General features: G+C 41.6%; 1 protein-coding gene across 1 annotated transcript; it reads right to left on the minus strand.

The window, feature by feature from the left end:
* Positions 1 to 21542: 21542 nt before the first annotated feature.
* LOC148998681 (disease resistance protein L6-like) lies at positions 21543 to 22100 on the minus strand. Its single transcript, XM_089141786.1, has one exon. It carries the CDS (start codon positions 22098 to 22100, stop codon positions 21543 to 21545), a length of 558 nt encoding a protein of 185 aa, XP_088997912.1.
* Positions 22101 to 23062: the final 962 nt, after the last annotated feature.

A 23062-nucleotide genomic window follows, 5' to 3' on the forward strand; every position in this document is an offset into this window, starting at 1 on the left:
GTCCTACTGACATTCCTGACCTTGGGCATCGGAGGGAATAGTATGGGATGTTCTCCGATGGTGCCTATCGACACTCTCCCGGGTTATTGGATGACATACATAGGACTGTCTAGTTGTGTGGCTAGGTTCATCCTTGTCGTGTCACACCCGAATCGGAAGGGCATTGAGACCGAACAACCCGTGGTAGTGTATGGTTGGATGGGCGCTCTAGGCCGGTAACCAATCCGGTAGGGGACATAAATCATGCTACGGATACCTGAAAGGGGCCATTTATTGGTAGAGTTGCATATGGATAGACTTGGGCTCACGGGCTCTCAAGACCGGTAACCAATCCGTGAGAGGACGTGAGAGCTTCCCGTTTACTATATGTGGATGACCAATAGGGTTGATGAGTCCGAAATCCGGGATTTCGCTGACTCTAGTGTGAAGGATACCGGTAAGGATCGCCGGGGGTGAGGAATGGACGTATCTGAATCTGACTTGACCGACTGAGTAGATGACTTGCATTGGGCTAGGCTTTACTGTGACATGCACCAGTACTTGACCAAATGGTGATGTGAGAGAGCGGTGACCGATCCCCTTACCACGGCTTTTTGATGACTTTACCGATCTTCCCCGGGCATTCCCAAGATATGGAAATGGGAGAGTGACTAACGACCCAGAGAAGTACTGTGCTATGACTTAAAGCATGTCTACCCTAGAGACTAGCATTCATAGAGTTAGACTCATATTTGCATCATATGTTCCATATCGCATTGCATTATAATATGTTCTGAATGTGTATGATTTCTAATTATGGGATAACTTCCTTGCTGAGTTGTTCGAACTCCTTCCTTTTGTGCAAATGTTTTAGATTATATTCCAGGTACCGAAGATTACGATGGCACCTCCTATGAGGCGGACTATGATTCCACATACTACCCTCCGGGTAGTGGCGTCGGTGAGGATCCGTATATTGGAGCCGAGGAGGATTACTATCCGCACCAGGGTTAGCCCCACAGTTGTACGGGAGCGGCAGCGTTGGGTTTACTTCATCCGTACAGTTGAGGAGACTACCATTAGTATAGAAGAAACCCTAGCATAGTGTCCCATTCCCCTGGTGTATTTATGGGACCTTGGATCTTGTAACTAACTTATCTTTGGGATTTTCTTGTGACATTTGGACTTGTATTTGACGTTATCACACTTCTTTTCCGCTGCACTGAGAGAGTGGTTATCATACCTTCTCTCACCCTTATGATTATGTTTATACTTTAATGTTATTGTCTTCCGCACTCTGATTTATTTAATCTTATCTTATTCATGATACTTAGTATTAACTGTTTTTACCATTGATTATTACTGTTCATGATTATGTTACTGTGTATGTGGGAGGCATGGACCTCAGATCATTGATCCTTGGACTGTGGATCACATCTCGGGTATTCCAAATGGGGTACCGGCTGGGTGGATGTGACAATCGTCATCACCATCACCATCACCATCATCAGTACTATCATCCCCGGATGCATCATCGATGTCATCCTCATCCTCTGATCTAACGGCATCATGGAGCCCCATTTTCCTGATCAACCATGAGCCGATGTTCTCACCTAAGTCTCGACCCTGAATCATGGGTGTATGCTCCAAGTCCACATCAAAGTGCTCAAAAAACAGAGTCAGGAGTCGACCGAAAGCCAAGTTCCTATCCCTAGGATACTCAATCCGATCAATCATAACATTCTGCATGATGTATGCTAAATCGATCTACACTCCAGTATACATGCTATAGATAACCAGTGCCTCCATCGCTGACACCTTGCTATGGTGCCCTGCCTTCGGAAGGATGTTTCGCCTGATGATGCGAGCGATAACCCGACCTGAAGGACACATCGTGGTACCACACCGGGGCGTATAGCAGTTAATGTCATCCCATAGAGTCATGCATACCTCGTATACCTCATAGGGAAGAAGAACATCAGTGATGTCTGTACCAGCGGGAATCTCGTACAATCGCGACATCTAAGATGCGAGCCAATGTCCTAGTAGTGAAACTGATCTCCCTGCCTCCAACCATAGAATCCATGACAATCCTAGAACCATCCCGTGGATCATCCTCTATACGGTAAGTCAGGTTACTATAGAAGTACCTGACAAGAACTGGATAGACTGGTTGTGCCGTAGTGTATAAGTGAAGCCAATCCTAGAACCATCCCGTGGATCATCCTCTATACGGTAAGTCAGGTTACTATAGAAGTACCTGACAAGAACTGGATAGACTGGTTGTGCCGTAGTGTATAAGTGAAGCCAATCCATAGCCTCCAATCTCTCTCGAATGCGAAATACCTCTAAATCATCTACATCCACCAATCGTCCGTGCTCGATCGGTATATCATGGAAATAGTGCTCATGTAAAAACTCAGCCATAGGAGTAGTAAAATGCTCCTCGTCTGTAACCTCTGCCTGGGGAACAAGTCCTCGACCTCTATCCACTCGTCTCCCTCCTCTAGGCATAGTGAATCTGTTGAAACAAAGAAAGAAACTCATTTGGATTAGTCCCAGTGTATGATTGTTAGATTAAGGGCATTTTTCGTAAATTTTCAGAAAAATTCGATCTTGGTAAAATTTTGATTTGATTATTCTAACATATGCATAAGACCTATGCAAGCATGCTAGAATACTTCATTTGGTGAAAATCCATCTTTTTGGCATATTCAAAGTGAAAATTCAGCAAGTAGGAGAGAGAAAATCCCTCCTTTGGCTTGCATTTGTGATTTTTAAAAAAATTGGAATTTGATCGAATGAAGAGTGGGAACACTTTCCCCATAATAAATCAGTATTGTAGAAATTTATTTCATGTTAAAATTCCTTTTGTTTTGAAAATGAGACAAGTTTTTGTAAGTTGGGTTTTTGTGAAATGAATAGTGTTGTGATAACCAAAATGAATGCAATCTTGTGTTTGGAACTTAGACTTACTTGAAAAATTATGGAAACATGTTTCTAATCACTTACATACATGATTCTAACCATTAGCAACATGCATTATTCAATTTTATTGGAAAACACATCTATGGTAAATGAAGTATTCAAGAAAAGAGAAAGAGAAGGAGAACCTACTTGTGTTGATGATCAAATGAGAATCTCAAGAATGGTTGAAGCCTTGAATCAAGTCCTACCACCTTTGAAAACCCTAGAAAATTGTTTTCCCTAGAGCTAAACTCGAAATGGTTGAGTGAAAAATGAAAATGAAATGAGAAGTGGGCCCTTTAAATCTGATTTTTCGTGCAAAAACTTTTTGGTCGATGCCATCGACCAAAAGCATTGACCAAAGTTGGTCAATTTTTTGCCTTGAGTTGTTTTTTGGAATTTCTGATTTTTGACTTAGCTCCTTTGGATTTTGAGCAATATTGATTTATTTGACTGCTATATTGATAATTCTAACCATGATTTGGTTATCCTATTCGTTGATCAAGTTTTCTTTGTCAGATTTGAAATTTTGGTATCCTTATCTTTGATTCTTGCAGAATGGTCTTACTTAGAAACCGTTTCGTCGGATCTGGCAGCAACGGAAATGAGGAAACCCCTGCTGGGGGCTTCGATCAGCAAACACAGGATGATAGCCACACCACCAATGGCATCCCTGGTGCCCCCGATATCGGAAGCTTTAGAGATATCGCCAGCGTCATGACCAACATGATGCATCAGCAGGCTGCCCAATTTAATCAAATGATGGCTGGTTTTTCTACCCTTCGCAATGAGAACCGTGCCGGAGTTGGAACTTCTGAAGCCGCAACCCCTCTTGTGGAAAGATTCACCAGGACACCCCACACCCGTTTGATGGAAAGTTTCTTAAAGTTGCAAGTACCTTCTTTTACTGGTGTGACAAAGGACACCCTCTTTCCAAACAAGTGGCTTCAAGAATTGGAGAAGGCCTTTAGACATTTGCAATGTTCTGATGCTCAAAAATGTTGTTTGCCAAGCAGAAGCTTCAGCAAGAAGCTGATGCATGGTGGGCTTCCACTAGGCCTATCCTGGAGACCTTGAATGCTGGTGTTGTCACCTGGGAGAAGTTTAAGGAAGCTTTTTGCAAGAACTACTTTCTGGAAGCTGTAAAAGATGCTAAGGAGGCCGAATTCATGGCTTTAGTACAGGGTACCTTGTCTGTGCTTGAGTATCAGAAAAATTTGAAGAACTCTTTTTCTTTGCCCCCGAATCCTTTAAGTCTGATGAAGCCAAAGCGAAGAAGTTTTTCAAGGGTTTGCGGCCTTCTATCAAGGCATACCTCACTGTCTTGCCTCTTGAAGGATATGCTCAGGTGGTCCAAAACTCGAAGAAGCTTGAAGAAAATGAGAAGGAAAATGCTCGAGTTCGAAACCCCTGGCAGTCTAGGCCCCTGGCTTTGTAGACCGAACTGATCGGCGTTTTGCTAGACCTTCTCCTTACCCTGCTCCCGCCTTTCAGTCGAGAAACTTTGGCCAGAATCCTAATTCTCTTCCTGTGAGCTATCATGGTCAGTCCAGGGAGTCAGACCTCAGGGAGCTACTTATCCTCCTAGACCTGGGATGGTGAATCCTAGGCCAGCATATCAGAGACCTCCCCCTGCTGCAGCTCCTATTGGACCGAGAGACTCCACTTGCTTCCTCTGCAAGCAAGCAGACCATTATGCTCGTTTCTGCCCCAAGAAGTCAATGCAACCTCATGCTCCTGTCGTGAAGAGTACTCCTGCTGCTACTTCTGCCCCTCCCTCTGGAAGAGTGTTTAGCATATCTGGTGTCGAGCAAGATCCCTGTCACGATGTTGTCACAGTACTTCTGTTAGCTACTTCTCTTCCCGCATTTGTATTATTTGATACGGGTGCATCACATTCATTCATATCATCTACTTTTGCATTGAAGACCAACTTGACACCTCGATGTTTATCTAGTTATCTATCTTTTTGTACCCCTGTTGGGTCTGTTGTTAAACTAGATAAAGTGTTAAAAGATTGTTCTGTTTTGATTTGTGGAAGGAATCTGAAGGCAAATATTGTATTGTTTGACATGAGAGATTTTGATGTAATCTTGGCAATCGACTGGTTGACCTTTTACAATGCCGTGATCTTATGCTCCTCGAAGAAGATCCAGTTCCGTGTAGAAGAGATTTCGGTTTTAGGATTTCAAGGAGAGAAGGGAAGATTTAGCAAGAAGACCTTGTCCACTCTAATGCAAGTCCATGCCTTTTTGGAAGATGCTTCATCTGGAAGCAAGGTCAAAGGGAAGAAGAGACTTGAAGAAGTCAGAGATGTTAGTGAGTTTGCTGATGTTTTCCCAGATGACTTGTTAGGTTTGCCTCCTGATAGGGAAGTTGAGTTTTCTATAGACTTAATTCCTGGAGCGGCTCCTGTATCTAAGGCCCTTTACAGAATGGCACCTACCGAACTTGAAGAGTTGCAAACTCAGTTGAATGAACTCTTAGAGAGAGGTCTTGTGCAGCCAAGTGTATCGCCTTGGGGAGCTCTGGTCTTGTTTGTAAAGAAGAAAAATGGTAGTATGCGTCTGTGCATTGACTACCGGGAATTGAACAAGCTAACAATCAAGAATAGATACCCTTTGCCTCGAATTGATGACCTTTTTGACCAATTGAAGGGTGCTGCTGTCTTCTCAAAGATTGATTTGAGATCGGGATATCACCAGTTGAAAGTGAAGTCAAGTGACATCTTTAAGACATCGTTCAGAGCAAGGTATGGACATTATGAATTTAAAGTGATGCCTTTCGGCTTAACTAATGCCCCTGCCGTGTTCATGGACCTCATGAACCGAGTATTTCACGATGTGCTTGATAAGTTTGTAATCGTTTTCATTGATGACATCTTGATTTACTCAAAGACTGAAGAAGAGCATGTGGAGCACTTGAACTTCACATTGCAAAGGCTGAGAGAAAAGAAACTCTATGCTAAGTTTAGCAAGTGTGACTTTTGGCTCTCAAGTGTAGTGTTTCTTGGCCATGTTGTTTCAGCCGAGGGTATTCTTGTTGACCCAGAGAAAGTTCAAATTGTTACTGATTGGGAAAGACCGAAGACCGTGACTGAAATAAGAAGTTTCCTTGGATTGGCAGGATACTACCGGAGATTTATTAAAAACTTTTCTAGGTTGGCTGCCCCTATGACTAAGCTAACTAGAAAAGAAGAGAAGTTTGTTTGGACCGATTCTTGTGAGAAGAATTTTGAAGAGCTGAAAGTTAGATTGAAAAGCGATCCGGTTTTGACTATACCTGATAGTTCCGGTGGGTTGACAGTCTACACTAATGCTTCAAAAATCGGTTTGGGTTGCTTGTTGACGCAACACGGTAAGGTAGTGGCTTATGCCTCTTGGCAACTAAAGGATTATGAGCAGAACTACCCCACTCATGACTTAGAGCTTGCAGCTGTTGTATTTGCTTTGAAAATTTGGAGACACTATCTATACGGTGAGAAGATCGCCATCTTTACGGATCATAAAAGTTTGAAATACTTCTTCACCCAGAAGGAGCTGAATATGAGACAAAGAAGATGGTTGGAATTGGTCTCTGACTATGATTGTGACATCCAGTACCACCCGGGTAAAGAAAATGTAGTGGCGGATGCTCTTAGTAGAAAGAGTCAAAGAAAAGAGTTAAATTTAAATGCTTTGAGTCGGCCTTTGTTGTCCTCGATAGAAAGATTGGTTTGGAAGTGATCCCTAAGGGTTCGGATTGTATTCTTTATACCATGACTGCAAGATCCTCCCTTAGAGATAGAATTGTGGCTTTGCAAAGTTCTGACTTAGAGTTGAAAGAGAAGATTGATAGAATTGCCGCGAATTCAAAAATGGACCCTGCTTTTTGTACATCTATGGATGGTACCTTAATGTTTAGAGGTAGACTCTATGTGCCTGCTGTTGATGAAATCAAGAAGGAAATATTTGAAAGAAGCACACCAGTCCATCTTTACAGTACACCCTGGAAGTACCAAAATGTACAAGGACTTAAGGGAACATTTTTGGTGGAACGGTTTGAAAGCGGACGTTGAAGACTTCGTTGCCAGGTGTGAAACTTGCCAACGTGTGAAAGCTGTTCATCAACCCCCATCTGGATTACTTCAGCCCCTTCCTATTCCTAGTTGGAAGTGGGAAGACATCTCAATGGACTTCGTGACTAGCTTGCCTCAGACGAGTAAGGGAAATGACACTGAGTGGATGATTGTTGATAGGTTGACCAAATCCGCCCATTTCATTCCTATGAAGATCACTTACACCTTGGATAAGCTAGCTAGACTTTATGTGGACAATGTAGTTTGTCTACACGGAGTGCCGGTGAGTATTGTTTCTGACCGTGACCCTAGGTTCACCTCAAGGTTTTGGAATGGTCTGCAGAAAAGCTTTGGGAACCCAATTGAATCTGAGTATAGCTCATCACCCACAGTCTGAGCGGACAATTCATATACTAGAAGACATGCTTAGATCTTGTGTGGTTGACATGGGCGGAAATTGGGATGAACACTTAGCCTTAGTTGAGTTTGCCTATAACAACAGTTACCAAGCAACAATAGGCATGGCTCCGTTTAAGGCTTTGTATGGTAACACTTGTAAAACGCCTTTGTATTGGACTGAGACTGGTGAAAGAAAAGTCTTAGGTCCAGAGATGATAGAAGCTACAAGTGATATGGTTGATATGATTCGGGAAAGGATCAAGTCTGCTCAATCTAGATAGAAATCTTATGCCGACAAGAGAAGAACCGACTTAGAATTTCCAATCGAAGAGAAAGTTTTCCTTAAAGTATCACCTATGAAAGGGGTGACGAGATTCAATGTGAAAGGAAAGCTTAGCCCCCGCTTCATTGGACCTCTTGAGATTTTGGAAAAGGTTGGACCTGTAACATACCACTTGGCCTTGCCTCCATCTCTTGCTGGAGTTCACAATGTGTTGCATGTTTCAATGCTTCGAAAGTACATAGAGAACCCGGAGCACATACTACAGCAAGCACCCGAAGGACTTAGTGCCGATCTTTCTTACGATGAAGGACCAGCCGAGATCCTAGATAGAAAGGACAAGCAGTTGCGGAATCGCACCATCCCCTTGGTGAAGATTCGATGGAAGAACCATACCCCCGAAGAAGCTTCATGGGAGAAAGAAGATGACATGAAGGAGAAGTTTCCTCATCTTTTTGGAAGCACAGGTATGCTTTCAATTTCGAGAATGAAATTTCTTTTAAGGGGGGGGGGGGAGAATGTAATATCCAGCCCTATTCTAACCCTGACCCTAACCCGGATCCACTGTTGTATTCAAGTCCGAAGACCCGAAGTGGTGGTAGAAGAGACCTATGGACCGTTCTGATTGATGATCATGATTCGGAGACCGAGCCTATGGACATTGATGATGATACCCCTTGCTTAAATGAATTATCAGTGTTTAAGGAAAGTCTGCTTATTGGAGAAGATTAATCTAGTTGATGTACCTAATGACCCCCTGTGCACAATCCGAAGGTATTCCCCGAAACTAGACTTCTTGATTAAATTGTGGAAGAAAACCTCACTCAAATTGACCTTGTATAGCCTTTCAAATCCCTACTTGAAGTTGTTGAACTAAACCTGTTTTTCTGCTAAGAAACATTTTGGTCGATGCCACCGACCAAAAGCATCGACCAAAGTTTCCCAGTCTACCAAGTTAATGATTCCATGGAATATTCCCATTCTATTTATTATAACATCGAGCCTTGAGCCCTATTGCAATCATTTTCTCACCTGAAATCGTGGGGAGAGCTTCCCAAGGCATCTCCTTGGCTAATGTGAAGGGCACCTCATCAAAAACTCATTGTTTACTATTGATTCTTGTCTACATCTTCCACACCAAGGTATAAATCACCATTCCACACTCTATCCTACCATTTTCTATTCTTTTCTATGCCTATCTTGCTGGTGAGACATTGGAAATGGTGCTGCAACCTTGCAACCACCACTCCAAGTGTCTACACATGATTAACCTATGATCTTCTTAGCCATCCATTGATGCTATGCCTCCACCTCATGCCTAGCATATGTATTCCTTAATTTTTTTTATTAATATCATGTCATTTTGTACCAAAAAGGAGTTGTAGGGCATGCTATGTTCATGTTTATCACTTCTATATGATTCCAATCGAAATTCTATTAGTTCCCCTAGCTATTACATGCCATTTCCATGACAGTGCAATCAATCCCAACTCATGCCATGATGTTTGTCACTTGAACTTGTTAACTCAATTTGGGGCTTTTTGTTTGGACCATTGGATTGGGTAAATTTCATGACTTATAGTGTCCTACTACTGTTGTTAAGTATTCCTCCAAGTTTCAGATTGATCCGAACACCGGAAAACCAATTTCGGATGAAAACCCCCAAAATCCATCATTCTGTCCCGAAGGAAATTTTGGTCGATCCTTTTGGTCGATACCATCGACCAAAAACATCGACCAAAGTTGTTGCTGACAGCAACCTTGGCCAATTTTGATCCAATTAATATCCAATCTTCCTAATTTCTTCTCTAACTTATTATTGATGTTTGTTTAGGGCCTTAACAATTATTTTGGACTATTTCTCGGTATTCTCAATTCATCATCAATTCAACCCAAGGTAAGGATGGTTATCTCCATAAACATATAGATCACCAACTTATGATTTATGTTCTTGTTTATGAATAGAACCTTTTGATTACTTTTAAATCTTTATAAGACTATTATATATGTGTTAGAACAGTAGTATTGACATCTTTATACTCTTGTCATGTTACATTACTATTCTTGTTTACTTATGTCTATGATGATTCATTTCAATATCATGATTTAACTTTTATGATAAGATGTATTGGATGCATGAAAGATGATGAACTTGAATATGTGATTGCTTACGTATAACTTGGGATTGGGGAGTGTCCTATTGACACTTCTGTCCTTAGGCATCGGAGGGAATAGTATGGGATGCTCTCCGATGGTGCCTATCGACACTCTCCCAGGTTATTGGATGTGTCACATCCTCCCAGCCGGTACCCTATCTGGCATACCCGAGAGTGTGATCCACAGCCCAAAAGATCAAGTTTAGGAACGATCACATCCATTTCGCACAATAACATAATCAAAAGCAAGAACAAATCATAATGTTCAAGTAATTTATAAGAAAAGTCAAGAAAGGATCTCAAAAGGATCACTATAGAATATCAGAGTGCGGAATAACAAGATACCAAAATCAAAAGACAACTGTAGAGTATAACGGAAATATACCCTACAAACACATGCGGAAGGTAGATCGAAATCTAAATAAAGCTCTAAGCTAATACAAGTAAAGTAAAAGATAAGTCTAGAAGAAACAAAGGAAATCTAATCCACATCTTCAGTCAGCTCTTCTGGTTCTCCAGTCTTCATCTTCTTCACCTTGCGCTTCCTCATACGGGCCATCAAAGAAATCCAAACCTGTAGAGAAGTCTAACAACAGATTGTACAAAAAAAGGAATGAGTTTCGAAAGAAACTCAGTAAGGCAAGTTAATCCATAACAACATAAATAACATGGAAGCAAACCACAACAAGATGCAATGCAATATGAAACAAGTAATGTATGTATGCATCTAACTCTATGTATGCTGGTCTCTATGGCCGGACATGCTTTAAGTCATAGCACCGTACTTCTTTGGGTAGGTCCGCTCACATCCTCAACCATTTAAGATATCTTGGATTCCCTCCAACCATTTAAGATATCTCGGGCGACCGATTGGTAATGGGTCCTGCATCCCTCTCGGACAATTTCCATGGTAAGGGGTTAAGTCAACACACTCTCTCACAACCGTTTGGCATAAGATCTTGGCGCATGTCGGGGAAAAGCCTAGCCCAATGCAAGTCATCTAGTCGAGTTATATCAACTCAATTCCGAGATACGTCCATTCCTCGTCCCGACGATCCTTTCCGGTATCCTTCGCACTAGAGTCGGCGTATCCTATGGCACCGACCAACTCGGACTACGGACTCATCAACCCTATTGGTTATCCACATATGGTAAACGGGAAGCTCTCATGTCCTCTCACGGGTTGGTTACCGGTCTTGAGCGCCCATGAGCCCAAGTCTAGCCATATGCAACCCTCCAATAAATGGCCCCCACAATGTGATTCCCGTCCTCTCACGGGTTGGTTACCGGTCTTGAGCGCCCGTGAATCCCCATTGCTACCACGGGTCGTTCGGTCTCAATACCCTTCCGAATCGGGTCTGATATAACAGGTGTGTATCCTAGCCAAACACTGCTAGACATCCCTAGGTATGACAACCATTGATTCGGGAAAGTGTCGATGGGCAACCCCGGAAACATCCCATACTATTTCCGATAATGTCCAAGGACAGAAGTGTCAAAAGGACACTTCCCAATCCCAAACCAAACTTAAGCAAACACATTCTCGGATCAGTCATGACATACACAACCAGTAGTTCATCATATAAAAGAGAATGTAAAAGCAACATCAGATTAAGCAATAATAAGTAATTCATATAACATAAACAATGAAAAGATGATATAAATAAGTGCTACTGTTCCCACAGTAGGAGATCAGAATTAAAATACAATAACAGTAGATAATCTCATAGTTTCATAAAGTAGAAACCAGAGAACAAGCAATCTATGTAGTTAAGGAATCAACTGTCCTTACCTGATTATCGCCGAAGATAATCCAAAGATCAAAGAGAGAGACACCAAACATGGCAAATAAACCCCTAACAAGCATAGATACAACATTAGGAAAGATACCTAAAAGATCAGAGAGAAAACGAATCAAATCGAGCAAAAATTGAAGCTACTGACTTCATTGGTCGATTGCCTTGGTCTCTTGACCCGGTCGACCAATCGATCGACCAATCGAGTCGAAGACGGAATAGTGAAAACTGTTTTGGCCATAACTTCTTCGTTTGAAGTCGGATTGATCCGAAATTCGAAGGGGAACTTCCTAGGATGTATTAGAATCATATGGGAAGATAAAATCATCAAGTCATGGTAAAAATATGGGTTCTTGATTTAACCCAAGAAATTAGGGTTTCAACCTTTATGGTTCCCATAAAAAGGTTAAGATCACAGGAGGGAGGGAATTGATGATTGGCCAATTACAACAAGAAGAATTAAAGAATATTGAATTTAGATCAACCTCCACATTACCCATGAGGTTTCCCTCACATGGGAGGTTACCAAAAAGGTTCTCGAGATAATCACCCGGGTTAGGGTTTCAAAGGATTAGGGTTAGGGTTTTCAAAGATTCCATCTGGTCGGGGTTGAGATCATGATGATGATCATAGATCTCAAGGAACAAGATGAGATCATGGAGTGGATGGTTGCAAGAGTGCATCATCTTCTTCCTGATCTCAGCCAAGAACAGATTAAAGAAAGAAAATCAGAGATGGAGAAGAAAGAAAAGAGAGTAGACATACCTTTGATGCGAGAGGAAGAAGATTACTTCAAGTCTTGTGAGAGATCACCAAGGAATGCAAGGGAATTGATTAGATTAGGGTTCTAACTCATTCCAGAGGCTTAGGAGGCATAGGAGGCAAAGTAATCCCGAGATTTGACTTAAATAGAGGAGACAGGACCAAATTGGTAAATTCAGACACCATTGGTCGATTGGATTGGTCTCTTGGTCCGGTCGACCAATGAGTCGACCAATCAGGACAGCAAGGTTCAAACAGGGATTCGGAGGGCTATACAAGGTCAAATTGAGTGAGGTTTTCTTCTACGAGTCAATCAAGAAGTCTAGTTTCCAGAAATACCTTTGGATCAAGAATTGGAGTTCATTAGATTCACCAACTAGGCTCATCTTCTTCGATGCGCAAGCAGGATTTGACAGACATAGTTCAGCAACTTCGGACAGGGATTTGGAAGGTTATATGGGGTCAAATTGAGTGAGATTTTCTCCTGGAAGTCCATTAAGAAGTCTAGTTTCGGGAAATATAATCGGATTGAGCACAGGAGTTCATTAGGTATTTCAACTAATTCACCCCTCTTCGGTGCGCAGATTCAAAACTAACACTGACAATGCTCTCAAGTGAGGGGCATCATCGACAATGTCCATGGGCTTGGGTTCCGACACCAAATCGTCAACCAAAAGGGTCTACAAGCAACAAGCTAAGATCAAATCAAGGTCCAACTTTAAGGTCAAACATTTAAACTAACCCTTCTTTACCCAAAACAGATAGGGTGCCCTGGCTAGGTTTGGGCTGGATTTCACAGGATGACATACATAGGACTGTCTAGTTGGGTGGCTAGGTTTATCCTTGTCGTGTCAGACCCGAATTGGAAGGGCATTGAGACCGAACAACCCGTGGTAGTGTATGGTTGGATGGGCGCTCTAGGCCGGTAACCAATCCGGTAGGGGACATAAACCATACTACGGATACCCGAAATGGGCCATTTATTGGTAGGGCTGCAAATGGCTAGACTTGGGCTCACGGGCGCTCAAGACTGGTAACCAATCCGTGAGAGGACGTGAGAGCTTCCCGTTTACTATTTGTGGATGACCAATAGGGTTGATGAGTCCGAAATCTGGGATTTCGCTGACTCTAGTGTGAAGGATACCGGAAAGGATCGCCGGGGGCGAGGAATGGACGTATCTGGATCTGACTTGACCGACTGAGTAGATGACTTGCATTGGGCTAGGCTTTACTGCGACATGCGTCAGTACTTTATCAAACAGTGATGTGAGAGAGCGGTGACCTATTCCCTTACCATGGTTTTTGCGATGACTTTATCGAACTTCCCTGGCAGACCCAAGATATCTTGTATGATTGAGGGGGAGTAACTGACCACCCAAAGAAGTATGGTGCTATGACTTAAAGCATGTCTACCCTAGAGACTAGCATTCATAGAGTTAGAATCATACTGCATCATATGTTCCATATCACATTGCATTATGTATGTTCTGTATGTGTAAGATTTCTAATTATGGAATAACTACCTTGCTGAGTTCTTCGAACTCATTCCTTTTGTACAAATGTTTTTAGATTATCCTACAGGTACCGAAGACTATGATGGCACCCCCTTCGAGACAGACTATGATTCCGCATACTACCCTTCGGGTAGTGGCATCTGTGAAGATCCGAGTGTTGGTGCCGAGGAGGATTACTATCCGCACCAGGGTTAGCCCCACGGTTGTGAGGGAGCGGCAAAGCTGGGTTTACTTCTCCGTACCATTGAGGAGACTGTTATTAGAGTAGAGGAAACCCTAGCTTAGTGCCCCATTTCCCTGGTGTATTTTTGGAGTATTTGGGCCTGTAATTAACTTGTTGGATTTATCTTTCAGATACTTGGACATGTAATTAACCTTATCACACTTCTTTCCGTTGCTCTGAGAGAGTGGTTATCATACCTTCTCTCACCTTTATGATTATGTTCACACTTTAATATTATCTGTCTTCCGCACTCTGATTTATTTAATCTTACCTTATTCATGATACTTAGTATTAATGTTTTTTACTTTGATTATCTTTGTTCATGATTATGTCATTATGTATGTGGGAGGCATGGACATACGAATCTTGATCCTTGGACTGTGGATCACATTCCCGGGTATTCCAAATGGGGTACCGGCTGGGTGGATGTGACACAAGGACTTAAGCTCAAGGCTCTAGCCAAAGGCAATAGCCTCCTTTTTATACTTCCTGGCTTCACGTTCAGCAGCATGGGCACGAACATTGGAGGAGTCAAGTTCCTTCCTTAAGGAATTCAGCTCCTCATCGTGCTTCTCCTTCAGCTCTTCGGCTGCCTTCTTCAGCCGGTCGACTTCAGGATTGGCCATTGCCAAATTCTCTTCGCAGGTCTGCAGCAAGGAGCCATTACGACCAACTCGGCTCAATGCCTCAATGTGTTGATAAAAGCTCAACACAGCATTCCTGAAGATAGGGAGATTATTAGAAAATCTCAGAGAAGGCTACAAAGCGATTAGCAAAGGATCAAGAGAATTAATACCTTGTGGAGTGACTAACAAGAGCGTCATCCTCCAGAGCTTCAAAGGCCTGACGATCGGCAGGAAAAAGACCGAGAGAGCTCCATTCAGCGGCTTTCTTAGGATCCTAAGTTGCTCCATCTATCTGTGTCAGCGTCCATTGAGGCATGAAGATCTCCTCAGTCTTTATTCTTTTTGGATTTCTTCGGGATGGAAGCATCGGCTGAGTCATGCTTCCTTTTGGATCGAGTAGGAGAGGGGAGGTCTATCTCTTCCACTATTGGTTTATTCCCTTTTCCCAAAGCTTCAGTTACTTACTGGCTTCAGGTGCCTGATACCCTTGTATGAAGGGTCTGGAGGAGATGCAGAAGATACTTGGTCTACAGTCAAGGCCTGAGGGAACCGCCGTTCAGCAGTTACAATAGCCTTGGCAGCTTTTACCCAAAGACTTTCGGGATCCATTCTTGGAGGCACTACAAGGAAAGACAAGAGTAAGAGTTAAAAGAATTCTCAATATCTTCAAGGAAATAAAGCATGGCGGATAAAGAGCTCATGTCGAGCCAACCCCCAGTATTGAAGGATGGAGTTGTATTCCATCTCATATCCATGTATCTCTTGATACCATGGAATTGACTTGATCTTCCCGACAGCCGCTCTGTCTTCTTGGGATAAAGGAAGGACCCGGTTCCCCTCAGAGTATTAAGAGTACTGCTTCCAGACGATCGGGAAGTTAAGGTCAAATTGAGGCGCTTGATAGAAGATATATTGCTTGCGCCACCCTTTATGATTAGAAGGGCAAGTTCCTTTGGCAAGAATGCTGCCCTGTCAGTCAAGTTCCACTTTGTTGCGCTTGGAAAGCACAACCCAACCAGGAGGATGGGAGATAGAAAGAATGTGAAAATGTACCAAAAGAGGAAGAGAAGGCGTGATGCCAAGTTCAAAACATAAACCCAAGAAGCCGACGATGTGACGCCAGCTATTGGGAAGAAACATTCTGAGACAGATGTCCCAATGATTCAGAACGGCTGCAAATAAGGGATTGAAGAAAGGAAAGCGAACCCCGCTTTCCAGTGCATCTATATACAGGGAAAATTCACCCGGAAGGGTCGAATCAACTCTCTCATCTGATTTGGGAGCCCTAAGATGGTACGAAGGAGGAAAGTCAAAACCCTCGATAGCTAAAGGAAGATTTTCCTCATTATAGGAGGAAGCTACAGAATCAGGTCCACCGGCGGATTTGATGGATTCTTTTGACCACCCAGAAGACTCAGCAGTCACCCTAGGAGTCATGGAAGGTCCAGACTTAGGATGCACAGAAGAAGTCTCAGTTCTTTCTTCTACTCTTTGTTGGCTAACTTCTGCGAAGTCACGCCAAAGAGCAGTTAGGGTTTTGTTGTCACTATCCGACTGCTCAGAGGGGAGGGAAAAAAAGGCCTCATTGCCACTATTGCTTTTACCGGCGCTTGGCACAGGGGAAGCCTCAGGGGAAACCCTATTATCTTCCATTACTAAAGGGTCTGATGGCAGTTTCTAGAGAAAAAGAAACTTGAAGACAGAAAGTAAACTTTGCAAAAAGATCAGTAAACTTACTGATTCACTGAGGCAGAGAGCTCGAGAACGAAAGAATCATAAAGGCACGAAGAAGACGACGAGGTTTTAAAATTCCAGACAAGAAGAATGAAACCTATGAAGACAATGAACCGCTTTTAAACACCTGCACGGATGTTCGAGGACATGAACGATCGAGATTCATTCGGCATCAACGATCGAGATTTGAAGACGGTTCGAAAGTTTGAACTCACGAAACAGGTGTTCAAAAACGGTCGTTTTGATTGCGTGAGCCATGATAGTTTTCAATTGCAGGAGGATGTGTAGTGGCACCCTCACAAACCTTGAGGAAAAAGCAACACTACCGCATTAAATGTGAAATGACATTTAAAGGATTATGCAAGACTATTACTTGACGACAAGCCCAGTTAGAAACCAAGCCCTCGGAATCGACCGAACGCTTGGTCTAGGGGGCTCGTGATATGGAGAAAATATGATCGAACTTGGTTCAGTCCTTGTTCGACCCTCGACTCCGGTCTAGACGAAGGGAATCGACTCGTTTCTGAGCGAGCTGGGTTCGAGAAGTAGCTTGCTAAGGAAGAAGACTAAATCAACCACAAGCACGCCCTAATCCAATACTTATAGAGGAGGTTAATTAACCTAATGACAACATGCAGAATTCGGCGGTTGTCACTTATCACTTTCAAAAGGATAACCATCAGACAACAATTGGATTATCCTAGGAGTCCTCTACTAGTCCAAACTAGTAGAAGTCTATCACTCAACGGATCTATCTGTTGAGATCCAACGACTATCCGAAGAAGGCTCATATACATCCAACGAAGAAGATTCGAAGGTACACTCTATATAAACATCGCCTCCCTACAAGGGAAGGAGAGATCTAGATACACACACTTGAACGTGAACACTCAGATACTTGCTATCTGAATCGTATTCCAGTTATTCATTCCTTAGCTCTATGTTCTAGCAGAGCCGTTTGTGATTAAGTTCATCAACTGACTTAGCCTTCGGAGGTGGACTCCCGACCCCAGCGGTCGGGCCACATCTGACGCTTTGTTTTGCAGGTCATCATTCTCAGGAGATCTAAGGGCTGAACAGATTTTGGACGCATCATATAGAATCGGAAACTCTATGTGAAATGAGATTAATAGGAAGTCAGATAGGAAGAGAAAGATCAAGAGAAGAGAATGTTGGATGATTTAGATCTAGTGCTAGATTTTATTTTTATTTTTTATACTTAAACTCTATCTTCCTGCTTTCCCCATAATTTTTACACTGTTTTCTTTCCTTCTTTGTCATTCTACAATTGGAATTCTTGCTGAACGCAAACATGATGGGGAAGAAGACTGATGAAAGAGAGATGGTTTGGTTTAAGTTTTGGTTGATCTGGTTAAAATGAACCTGTGACTAAACCAGTTTACAACCTCCAACAATCTAACGGTTTAAAAATGTAAAAATACACGTGGCACTCACGTATTGAGGGCCTCTGGATTGCCGCCCTCTGCTGGGCCGCAGAGGATGTGAACCCTAGAATATCCACGTAAAAGTGTGCCTCTTGGATAAATCCAACGCTTGAGGTCTTTACTTATTTTTTCTTTTTCTGTTTAATTAAAGTTAAGATTTTTTTTTCTTTTAATAAATTCAGGGTGGTTTGAGGTCATTTCCTTATTTTTGTTGTTTTTTCAGTGAAGACACTTTTATTCGAGTCACATTCTGTGTGATTTTGGTTGGGTTCAATGTCACAAGTGTACCGAACCATTAAAGCGAAACTTTCGGTTGTCGGCTTGTCGCATCAAATCTGGATTGAGATTTTAATCTAAGCAAAACCTTTTTTTTTTTTTTTTGGGTAGCAATCTAAGCAAAACCAATGTGGAGAATTTTCATTTATGTAAAGCTTTATTTAAAATTTTATAGTCATAATGAAGGTAAAATAGTTAATACACATTTATGCACAGAGGTACAGAAAGACATAATATAAGATATTAGGAGCGTGCTCCTTTAAATGCTAAACAATTTGCTACATTATTACCCTTTTATATGACACGCTTAAAGACTATCAAATCAAATTGAAGAATAATAAGATGAGAATTTTAAGTGATGATTTTTCAAGCATGGGGTGAGGAGCAAGTGGAACCTTGTTTGGGTGCTCTTGCCCGTGAATAAAGATTATTTGGGCGCTCTCGCTCGTAAACAAAGACTGAAGAGGGTGTTCTTGCTTTAAGATAAACAAAGATTGTAAATGATGCTCTTGCCCTGTAACAAAGATTGTTTGATCTCTACCTATTGTATTGAAAGAGAATCACTAGTGGAAATCTCTTTTGAAGCCAAGAGAGGAGTGGATGTAGACTTGTAAAGTCGAACCACTATAAATTCTTGTGTTGTGGTTGTTTTGTCATTGTTTAATTTCATTTGAATTTTCAATTTATCTTAAAATTGCAATCAAACAAAAAAATTGGGCAATTCCATTAATTGCAACCTAATCACCTCCCTCTGGGTTGCACCGATAGTCTCCTTCGTTTTGAGAGGGAATTTCAAATTTTCGACAATAGAGACGAAGTATTGGTAAGTCAGTTTTTGGAAATTTTAGAACCCATCAATCTGGTTTAGTTTAGTCAAATCAGTTCGGATGATTGGTTCAACATGGTTTATAGCATGTAACGATTTCAAGGGTGAGGAACTAATTTGTAGACATGTCCGTTGTTTTGGGTGGATGGGGGTAGGAACAAATTGGGAACAGAGGATTTGGATGTAGGAAGGAGTCAAATAATGTGTAAAAGAAATTTAAGTTGAACATAATCCCTTCTCATTTCCAATGAGAGTTGTTTTTTGATCTTGAGAATGTTGAAACATGTCAAAGTTGTTTTACAAAAAGTCTTTACAAACACAAAAATTGAACTGGTTTGTTTCTTGAGAATGATAAAACAACCCTATTGCTAAATGCATTTTGATTGTTCTTCTATGTTCCAAGAACAATAGAACTTAGAAAACACTTCTCTAGCCCGTTACTAAAGGCTCCCTAATTTCTAGAACCGGGTTTTAGAGATGAGTGGGGTTTGCCAAAGCTAATCATATCTTTCACTTAAAAACCAACTTTCTGATCTCAGCCAATTATTCAGAACAAGACACCTATCACATTGTGATGCTGCACTGTTGTGCACAGAAGATGATTTTTTCCCCTCACTCACCACTTCCATTAAAGAAAATAGTATTCCACTCAATCATATTACATAGTCTCATGGTTTTGGCTTGTTCATTCCTCTTCTCTTCTGGAACTTGACAATACCACATTCAATATTATTAAAATAATACAATTCAAATACGAAACATTATACTTAGTAGAACGAATGAAATACGATTCAAAACAAGGGGTTGCAGGTAAGAAAATCATTTAATCAAAACAAATCAAATATCGAACTGAAAATTAACCAGACCCAACCTGACTAGATGGACAAATAAATCCAGCAGTAAAAACCTTACATAGTACTCTTACAGACTAAATCAAAGCAACAATTTTATCAATATTTCTAGTGTTCCTTCCCATTAGTTCCTCTGCATATTGTGCTTAATTGGGTCTGTTATCTATGAAGAGAAAGGGTGGCAAACTCCATACTGCCTAATGGGTGAAGGTCCCACATCAAGTAAATATCCATTTACATTAGCACAATGTCCCACTTCAATGTCAGATAGCCTTTGAAATTAGCATAACAGCCGATGCGGCTCTATTTCTTTGATCTCTCGATCACTGTTGATCATTTTCATCACGGTTGCTAAAACTCTGTCTATCATATCAGGCCAATCCCTGAAAGATGCATCCATGTAGGAGCCAGTAAATAAGAAATGTTTAAAAGATCAAGAAATCAGAGTATTACAAGTTTTTAATATTTTAGGAGAAAAAAAGAAAAGGAAAATAGCTTACTGATCTTTAGAATTGAACACGATGCCCACCCTACCCTTGGCGAACTTAAGGGCGCAGCTAAACCTTTCCATCTGCTCGTCTGAGAAACTTCCATCGCTCTTAACAGTCAGATCAGAAACTTTGGTGTCAAAGAAGATGGGAATCACTTTCTTGTTACATTCCATCAGCATAGCTAACTCATGGAGACAATTGTCAGAAGTGCAATAATCTGGAGAGATGATCGCCACCCCAACCTTACATTCCCGTATAGCAGTTTCAATGAACTTGTCAAGTTCTTCTCCGAGCATCATACTCTTCTCGTCCAAAAAGGGTTTGAGTCCTAGATGGGAGAGACCCCCGTGAAGCAAAGCAGCGATGTTGCGCTTCGTGTCTGGCCCACGGTGGTTTATGAATACGTGAAAGGGACGAGAGACCTCGTAAGTAGCTCTGAAACTGATGCCGTTCAATTTATACCATCTGTTTTATGAAAAAAAATTGTTCAGCTAGTCCTCCCTTAGTGAAACTAACTGAAAATCTCAACCAAACTGAAAATACATATGTGCATATCTGGTGCTAGTGCTGGGGTGCTACATCTGGCTAGCTATAAAGCTACGACGTCTTTCTAATGAAGGTGAAATCGGTATAGTTTACGAAAAACCCGAAATCTGTATTGCCTCTGCTTGCTGAGAAACCCCTGGTCTCTCTGTATGCAGTCTGGGACCTCATCTTTATATTTCCTAAATCACTGAAAACGGTTTCAGCAATTACCGGTATAAATTCCGCCCCTAACAATTCGTGCCTGCAGTATAATTAAAACAAGAAGGAAAATAAATAAGTTGACTTGAAAAAGAAAAAATTCGTAAGAACTGGACATGATTGAGTGAGACATTTTGCATGTGAAGTAAAAAATGTAGGTTAGAATTGGAAAAATAAAGGGGTATGTTAGTGTTAATTATTATTGCATTCTTTCTATTGATTCGATCACACCAAAAGTCTTTACCGGTAAACTGAGAATTATAAATCCGTCGTAGCTAGAACATTGATGAACAAATTAAGGAAAATCTTTTCTTTGGTTTGGTTGATTGATTCCAATCGGGATCAATGGCGTTTTAAGACGCAAAAGGATATTGGGTGGTTAATTAAAGGAAAGCAAAGAGAAGTGTTGTTTGGAATTACCTATTAATTAATCCCTCTATGTACCATCCTCTCATTTCACTGACCACTCTCAGAGCCTTCTTCCATCCCTCTACAGTATTGGTGTCGAATCTCTCCTGGTGGCGTTGAAAGGAAATCTCAAAGCTACCGGTCTGGTTTCGGACATCTGAGGGAGATACACCATAGAAAACGGGCAACACTATTATTTCTCCTCGGTTACCCTCTTGCAAGCACTCTGCAATCTGGGCGAGTTCATGGAGGCACCATCTGCTGGAAGCGTAACCTTGGGAGAATATAACGATGAAGATCTTGGACCGGTGGATCACAGAGACAATTGAGTGACTTGATTTCATGCCTTTCATGAGCTTTTCATCGCCTCTGAAAGTGGGAATTCCTCTATCCTCCAAGGCACGGTAGAGGAAGCTAGTGATGGTGTACCAGGTGTCAAGACGTCTACAGCTCAAGTACGCCTCGTACTCCCTACTTGCGAAAGCAGAAGAGAGTGATGAAGAAGAAGAAGAAAAAGCGTAGTCTCGGTCATCGTACTTCCGCCTTGCAGTATTCAATTGCGCCATTCAAGCTGAGCTGAGATTCATGAGAAGAAAGAAGTCGGCTCAGAAGAACAGAAGAACTGATCAGATAGCTTCCACATCTCCCTCCGTCAATCGATGAAGATTTAAGATTACCAAAGTCAAGTCACCAAAGAAGCTTCATAGCAACTTCTCGAAGGGCAATAGAAATTTCCGCGTTTTCTGAATTTCTTTTCTTTTATCTGGTTAATGATCTTTCTTCATCAGAGAAGATATAAGGTTTATTAATTTGGTATTAAAGTAAGTTTCTTTCCAAATAAATATACGCTTAATTTAATAAAATAAAGGGTAATTTTTATTTGGACCCCTAGGTTTGGTGTATGTCATTTTTAGTCCAAATAAAGGATACTTTGCATCTGCCTCTCTTGAGGTATTCAATAAAATTAATTAAGGACAAATTATATTTTTTATGACCAAAATACCCTCGTACCTATTCTTTCTGTACCACGTTCTTCTACTTTTCATTTCCACTTCCCTGCTATATTACCGTGTCTTCCAGAGGAAATGAAGAAGGGTTTTCACTTCTTTGCTAAAACCCGCAGTTGATAATTATCTAAAATCTCTGCCCACTACCTAAAATCACGGGAGAATCTTTGCCCACTTACCTAAAAATTAGGGGAGATATAGACCTAATCGGTGATTTTGAGGTCGATGATCCTCTGTTTATCCAAGATTTAAGGGCGAAAGCTTGGTTGGAGTCAAGGTGCCTGGCGTATTTGATGTTTCTGAAATTCCCCTCCCCTAGAGTTCTTCCGAGTTCGTACTTTCCTAGTCGCATTCACATTTTCTCCGCCTCTTTCACCATGAAAGTTTCACAACCGATCACCACCACCACCACCAGTACCGACTGAGTCACCACCGAGCGAGTAAGGCTGAGACGACCAGTCTGCAAAACTCCCAAACTCAGCCGATCCTCCTCAAATTTCAAATTTCAGGTTTGAGGTTCT

Source organism: Hakea prostrata, unplaced genomic scaffold (assembly GCF_041222555.1).
Source record: "Hakea prostrata isolate BN-2017 unplaced genomic scaffold, UWA_Hpros_2 contig_188, whole genome shotgun sequence".
Classification (NCBI taxonomy): domain Eukaryota; kingdom Viridiplantae; phylum Streptophyta; class Magnoliopsida; order Proteales; family Proteaceae; genus Hakea; species Hakea prostrata.